Source organism: Cryptomeria japonica, chromosome 5 (assembly GCF_030272615.1).
Source record: "Cryptomeria japonica chromosome 5, Sugi_1.0, whole genome shotgun sequence".
Lineage (NCBI taxonomy): Eukaryota > Viridiplantae > Streptophyta > Pinopsida > Cupressales > Cupressaceae > Cryptomeria > Cryptomeria japonica.
The window spans coordinates 361,160,201-361,168,518 of record NC_081409.1 but is presented as its reverse complement, the minus strand read 5'-3'; the positions used below and the strand labels follow the sequence as shown (position 1 = coordinate 361,168,518).

General features: G+C 35.0%; 1 protein-coding gene across 1 annotated transcript; it reads right to left on the bottom strand.

Annotated features, from left to right (window-relative positions):
- Positions 1–6,976: 6,976 nt before the first annotated feature.
- On the bottom strand, positions 6,977–7,738 carry LOC131035907 (protein HYPER-SENSITIVITY-RELATED 4-like). Its single transcript, XM_059220666.1, has one exon. It carries the CDS (start codon positions 7,736–7,738, stop codon positions 6,977–6,979), a length of 762 nt encoding a protein of 253 aa, XP_059076649.1.
- Between the last annotated feature and the right edge of the window lie 580 nt (positions 7,739–8,318).

Below are 8,318 nucleotides of genomic sequence, written 5' to 3'. Positions count from 1 at the left end.
TCAAGCTCATCCAACTTCATTTCCTATTCTTCCATCTCTCTCATTTCTCTTTAATATCTAGAAAACCTAGATGAACTCTCTCCCGGATCATACTTCTTCTTCCCAAATATAGAGGCTTTAAATGTAGTCTCAGATTTACCATGTGATTCTCCAAATTCACTCAACTCAAATGCAACAATCTTTCCAACCAACATGTCTCTTGTTATAGTAGTCACACTTCGGATCTCATCAATAGCAACAAATTTAGCTTTGTAAGCAAGAGGCAAGGATCTCAACACCTTACCAATAATTTCATCTTCTTCAAGATTCCACTGGCACATCCAATGTTCATAACAAGTTCATTCACTTTAGCCATAGAGGATGTTATGTTCTCATCTTCTCCCATCTTCAATGTCTCATACTTTCCTTTCAAAATATTAACTTAACAACTTTAACTTGTCCATCTCCTTCATACAAGATCTCTAACTTTTTCCAGATCTCATGTGCAGTCTGCAAACCCATCACATTAGTCATATTTGAATTAGTCAAGGCCCTCAACAATGCTTTCTTAGCTCTTATGTTATGTTCAACATACTTTATCTCATCACTATTAACTAGACCATTTTGAGGAACATTGTAGACATTATTTATAATCTTCCAATAATCATCTCCAAGAAACTTCAAGTGAACTTCCATCCGGTCCTTCCATAGAGTTTAATTGCTTCCATCAAATCTCAGACTCTCCTTCTTGAGCACATAGGTTTCTATCCAAGATATCCTCAAGCGGTCAAGCTTCTTTATAAGGGTCTAGCTCTGATACCAATTATTGGCAACAACAATGAAGGAAAACTCAGAGGGGGGGGGGAGGCGAATCAATCTTCACTAGATTAGACAATTTAAGCACAATCTCAGATCTAATCAACTGCAGCAAGAATAAAGATAATCACAATAACAACAACACACATAGCACCAAGATTTTGATGTGGAAAACCTAGTTAAGGGAAAAACCACAATGGGAACCTACCCACAATAAGATGATACTCTACAGTAGTATGTGAAAATATTACAATGGGGAATGCACATGCATTCAAGCACACTTCCTGTAGACACATAAATTTGTCCACTTAATTAAATGAATATTTAGTATTTATTTGATTATTTAACCATCAGTCAGTAGTTAATTAAATTAATATTTAATTAATTTATCCTCAACCTCTTCTCCTATTAAATAAATAAATTATTCAATTTGTTTAAATTAATTCATTAAACCACACTCTAACAATCAATTAAATAAATAAAACATATTTGTTTAATTTAACCCCTTTCCTCATATTAAATAAATAAATAAATATTTATTTAAATCTCTAAACCCCCCCTCCCCCACTTGCATTCTCCTACAAATGCAAGTTGCACATTTTTAGTTGAAATAAATGAATTTTATTTTAATTAAAATCCTATTTTCTCTCACCCACCAAACCTACTTGCATCCTAAACCCATTCTAGATTCTTCTAATCCATTCCAAATTAGCCTAATCCTATCCCCTAATTATTTTCACATTCCTAAGCAAAGAGAAGTCACTTCTCAAAGCCTCCAAAGTCTTTGAAAATCATTAAAGGATGTTATTCTCCAACAAGTTAACCCCCAAAGTCTTCATAACCATTTATGGCTCTTACATAACCATTTATGGTTAACTCAACTCACCCACATGGTTAGAGACTTTCCCTCTAACTCAACCCTCATTTAACTCATGGGTCTCTTCAAGCAATCATTGCCTTGACCACGGTTATCCCCATTAACTCTTGCACAAGAGTTTGTCCATTGGATAAAGGTATTATTCATTGGATAAAAGATTTATTCACTAACTCAAGCCTAACCAAACCCTCCCAAGGTAACCTTCATGTCATCTCAAGCATTTAATACTTCTCCCCTCTCCTCTCAAGCCATCTCATGTTGATATTTATCATCATGGGATTGGGTTGAAAGACCTCACATGGATCACAAACCCATCAATCCTAGCCCTTGTTGAGATTACTCAATCTCAACCATCCATTTCTCCATTTTTCCTATAAATAGAGCCCATTCCTTCTTCAAAAGAATCCATAAATCTTTATGCATCAAACTTATAGTTATTTTGAGAGAAAATTTAGGAGCATTTGCTTTGTTATTTTGCTAAAATTAACATAGACTAATTAGGTACTTTCTCATAATAGCTTATTGACACTTGCATAGTCATTTGTTCTTATTTTCATAATCTTGAATCTTCCTAAGACATCCATAGATAGTGAAAAAAACTGAGGGCTACACTCATGTGGAACTTGGAGAGGAGAAGAACAAGGGAGGAGCAATTATGAGCATTGTGAGGAGCATCTTGGGGAGTTTTCTTTCCATTTTCCATTTTTGTATGCTTCTTATTGTCTATTTTATATCACTCTTGATATGCATGTTTAGGTTCATAGGTTCATTTTTATTTCATTTTTTATTATTACTAACATATTAACATTTAAACTTGTGTCTTATGCTTCCTTTTTAGTGTGCATCACTTCCTATAGCTCACTGCTCAATATACAATGAACTAGAGGGTTACAACCCTTAGGGGAGGTTCACTATCTTACAATGATATCCAGACTAAAATCCGATCAAGATGAGATGAAATAATAGAATCTCCTAATTCCTGATGAAAATTCTGGTTAAGCTCATTTATTTTCCCTACAACAATCTCTTCTCAACACACCACACCGAAAGATGAATTCTCTTATTCACACATACACCACTCTCTGACAATGCAGAAAAAACACTCATACTAAAATTACATGTATATAACACCTATTTTTACAAATCATCAACCTTGACTATAAGGTCGACCAAACCCTCAACACCTAATTACAAAATTACATCACACAATACATAAATCATCCACCAGACCAATACAATTCCATAGATGACATAGGATGGACCCAAATCAACTCATCAAACATACAACACCACCAAAAATCTCACCAAGATCAACTGCAACACATTACACCACTAAAAATACTGCATAACATGAAGAATATCATCAAACTCATAAGATCTTCAATAACATGCACAATGATCAATGAAGACCATCAAATCAAATAGAACACTACCAGGAAACATCAACCTCAAAGGATGAGAAGAAGGGGGCAATTGAATAATGACCATATACATTGGAGGGATTTGAAGTCTTTTTTGGAAAAATGGAAACCTAACTTTGGTCCTTGGAAGGAAGAAATCAGAGACCAACCAATTTGGATTCAACTATACAATCTTCCAGTCGAATACTGGGAAGAGGACATATTAAAAGAAATCAGGAAAAACATATGTAACCTTAGTCAAATGGATGGAATAATGATAGATAAGAGTATGGGTAATTACGCAAGATTAAGCCTCAATGTCCTACCTACAATGAGAATCTCTCAAGAAATTGAAATACATATAGAATGGGGTAAATGGTGACAAAAGGTACAAAGAGAAGATAAAATGGCATTGTGTTCTAAATACAACTACATGGAGCATGGTGGCTTGGGGTGCAAAATAATTGATACAATGGCCAAAAAGGAAGATGTGGAAATAGGAAACCTTGGCAAAAAAGATGAGAAGAGAACAATTGGTATAGACACTTATTCATTGGCCTTGGGAATGAATGGAATGGATGATGAAGATATGCTGAGAGAAAATTGGACTGCCTTAAGAGCCGAATATGGGGAATTTCTAGATCAACACAAAGGTGTTGGCAATTTGGATGAATTGATTATGTGTTGCATTGATGTTTTGTCATTGATGGCAACATCGACTATTTTGGTTGTTTACCCATTTCCGGTTGGTTCCGGTAGAGTGGTTGGACTATGATATTGATCTAGTATGCTTCAATATGCTTTGGTTTGTGGAATTGATTTGGATGTATCATTTAGTCTATTCAGATGCATATCATGATCAGTTGGTTCGGGATTGGATGACTCAGATACTATAATTTGTTCTAGTAAGCCTTTTGGTCATCGGTAAGGGTTTTACCAACAAAGCTTTGTTGAATATCTTTTGATGCACATGATAAGTGGTGTTGGTACAACTTCTAGATGAGTTTCAAGATGTTGTTGGTTATCTTGTTCGTGTTCTTATTGATCGGTGGTGTTGGATTTGGGACTGGACCTAATGTTTTCTTATTCAGCTAGGTTAGGGACCGGTTTATGTAACATGTTGGTGGATGATCCCAATGCATTACTAGATGGATTCATTGATTTGATTATGTTGTTTCAGTCTTAGTCTGACTTGGTTGATCATTGGATTGCGGGTTTATGTTATGAATTTATTGTATTATCTTTTAGGTGGCCGACCTAAATGTTTAGGTCCCAAGTTGGTATATATATGATGTAAGATCTCTTTGTAGATCAGAGGATTATGGTTATGTGATTACCTATGTGTGAATAATGTTATAATCATATGTAGGAGTTTTGATCGATCATAGGTGATCAAATTGGGTTGGTAAGAGAGGTTTAAGACCTCTGGTACTGAGCTTAACTGAAACTGTACTCAGGCATAGGAGATGTTATCTTTGCAGTTCACTCTTCTTTTTGGATTGTAGTCTAGATTTATTTTGTAGTCAGTGAGGCTCCTTTTGTAATGAGTAGTGTGCTCTAGGTTGTTGGCTTTCCTGTATGTGCAGGCCCCTCATTTTGTAATCACATACTTACCGCAAAAGTATTATTTGACTGTGGGCAGGCTTCCCATCATGGTTTTTCCCTTTACCAGGTTTTCCACGTACAAATATTGGTGTCATGTGTTCTGGATGGATGGTAATTGTTTTGTGATTTATGTTTATGCTTAACTGCTATATCAGTTATTCTAGTATTTGGTTTATGCATTCTGGTATTGGGTTTATGTGTTCCGGTAATAAGGATTTGAATGCTTAAAGTTCTGTAATATGTTGACAATTGATTGATCCCCCTCTCAGTTGTCCTCTGGTTATCTGAGATGTCTTACAAAATGAAGTCTAAGCAAAGGAATGGTTGGGTTTGAATGCCATCAGAATAGAGGAGAAAAATTGTCCAACCCAAGATGCAAACCCCTTACTCAACTTAGAGAATGTAGAACAACAAATATTAATATTAATTAGAATAGCAACACTAAGCATGGAATAGACTTGTCTGAATCCCACACAACAACAAGCCACCACATTGGGGAATGAGGATAATGTTGACCAACTAGAAAATCGAAGAAACAAGAGAGGAGGAGGAATCAAAATATGAAGAGGAGGAAGATGGGGAAGGCGAAGAGGTGCATATGTTTGAACATACATAATCTAAAATAAAAAAGAAAAATATGAAGAAGAACTTGGGAAAACCAGGGCCAAAAATTAATAAAGACAAAGTGGCAATTGCTGCAAATGCAACTGGATAGAGGAAACTAATATGAGTGAAAATCACTCCACATTTGGTTCAAAAGAAACAAATGAGGAAAAAAAGGAAGCCCATAAAAAACCCCAACCTCTAGATTCTAGCAAAGGGCTCCTTCCCCTTCTTAATCCTCTAAATCCTCACTTGAATCACCCTCCATTTCACCATTCTCCCCTAAAACCCTCACTCCAACTCTCTTGCCTTCCTTCCTCATTTCAAAACATAATTACGGATTACTACAAGGTTTTGTTATTTTTGATATGGCTAGTAATTTGGACAAAGAGAGATCAACTATTGGTTATGTTTTTACATTTGTTGAGGTAATGTTCAATTGGGTTTCTATAATGAAACAAATGCTTGCACTTCAATTATCGAAGATGAATACATTGCTCTGAGTAAAGATGCTAAGGAAAAAATATGGTTGCAACATTTTTTGGGTGAAATGGGATTCAAACAAGAAGTTTTTACTTTCTTTTGTGATAGTATCAATACTATTCATTTAGCCAAGATATAGCATTTCACAACGCACAAATCATATTAAGTTGAGACATCATTTTATACAAAGTGTTGTTGAAGAGGGATAGCTGAAATTGGAAAAGATACCTACTAATGTGAATCTAGATGATGTGTTTATATAGATATTCACAAAGAAAAAGCTCAAGTTCTTTAGGGATTTTCTTGATTTTGTCAAGATATGACAGTAAATCTGAAAAAATAAGACATAAATCTAAACAAATTTTCTTAAACCAGTAATTCAACTTCAAATGAGAGATTGTTGGATGTGAAGTCCAACAGTCATGGGCCATCCAGCTCCTTTATTTTTCCCTCTCACAATTGTCTCCCGACTTTTTCTCATTTTGAAGACTTCAAATTCAAATATGGGTGGATAATGTAAAACATATATGAATTAAATTGTTATTGCTATAAATGTATATAAAAAAAGTTAATAAACAAAGTTTCCCCTACTTTTCCCATGAACGTAACCATTACGGTGAACCACGCAATTCTTGGTGTTCTATATTTATTATTCTTTCACATTCGTTACTTGTTTTTGTCTTTGTTTTCCTACTCTTAAATATCAAGAGATCAAACCTCATGATGGATGCAGTCTCCTTTGTGAATCTCTTCCACAATAAAACATATACAACTTTCAAACTGTTCAAAAATAATAATGGAGGAGCACTATGGTTCTGAAAGAAACTTGCTGATCTTATTCCTAAATAGAGATTACATATTTATAATCACAAAAGCCTTCACCAACATCCTACAAACCCGCTAACTAATATGACATCTAACTGGAGTTTCTCTACAGTAAACTGGAGTTGAATGACATTGAATTAATACTCTTGACACATGAATAATTCTATTATGATTTATTCTAACATGGCCTCCTTCAAACTGATATATTTTCCTAATCTAATGACATTTCAAATTATAGTTAGACAAGAAAATATGATGTTGAAATTACTGCCTACGATTTGGTGTACCTATGTTTAATTATAGTCTAAGTATGACAACACATATTAATACACATAACTAAGAATGGAGTGCAAATTAAACACTCGAATTGCATTCTACATAGTCTCCTCTAACCTTCATGTTGCTCTTCTATTTCAATGCTTTCTCCTTGCCTTTCAAAATATGCAGATTGAGATGTAAGTGAAGAATCTCTTTCCCTTTTCTTTTCATCTAGCATAGAAATGATATCACTCAAAGCTTCATTTGGGTGGTCCATTTTATTCATCAAAATTTCTATAATTTTTGTAGGATTCATCTTAGCCTCGAGTCTAATCTTCTCTTCCACAACAGGAAAGAGCGAATGATCCTCAATCTGCAAATAATTGGAAGCAAGAGATTTAAATTGAGGGAAAGTGTAGAAAGAGAGCAGAATCTTCATGTCCATCCTTCTAGGCCTCAGCAGGGCTGGATCCAATATATCCTTGTGGTTGGTTGTAAACACAATGATACGCTCTTCTCTGTAGTAGGACCACAATCTGTCTATGAAATTGAGTATACTAGAAAGAGTAACTTTTCTACTCCTCTTGTCCTCTTCTTCATCGGTGTGAGAAGGCATTGAAACCCTATCAGTTAGCTGTAACGAGAAATCAATGTCCTCAATAACAATCACATATTTTTCTTTGGTTTGAGTGAGAAGCACACAGAGTTCCATGTTGTTCTTGACCCTCGTGAGCTCGAGGTCGTACGCATCGTATTTCATGTGATTGGTAATTGCGATGATGAGGCTTGATTTCCCCATTCCAAGGGGCCCGTAAAGAAGGTAGCCCCACTTCCATGAACACCCAATTTGCTTGTACAATTCCTTCCCTTTCTTAAAACTATTAAGATCCATGCGAATTGTTGATCACTAGAATTACTCCTAGGAAAACAGCCTTATGGGAATCTCGGTGATGGGGACCCGTGCATATTCACTTAGTTATCTCTGGGATTTTAGAAGTCGGCTCTTCATTCATTTGGGGGGAGAAAAGGGAGAGAAAGAAAAATTGAAAGAAAAAGCTATTCTAAAGCGATGTGCCGAACTGATTTTAATGCAATAAGAAGCATAGAGAACTTCACATACATGCCATTCTGAGGCCCATTCAATAATCTACATGCCCAAAATAATGATTAAGATATAACTAAAAGTCCTTTTAACATAAAGTAATAAATACCATGCATCCACCATATAAAAAGTGCTTAAACATAGTTTAATCAAGAGAATCTTAAGCATATATTTCTAAAGTTATGTCAGAATTTGAATGATGCATAGAAAACTATTAAAGCATACTGAAAAACAGTAACCATAGAGGCTACAGGCACAGTTTGATTATCTTCTCTTCAGAAATACAATCACAACTTAAAGGTTCGATTCCTATCCGAAATACTTGTCTATATCTTTTAAAATAAAAGTTTTGAACCGTTTGCAAGGCAAA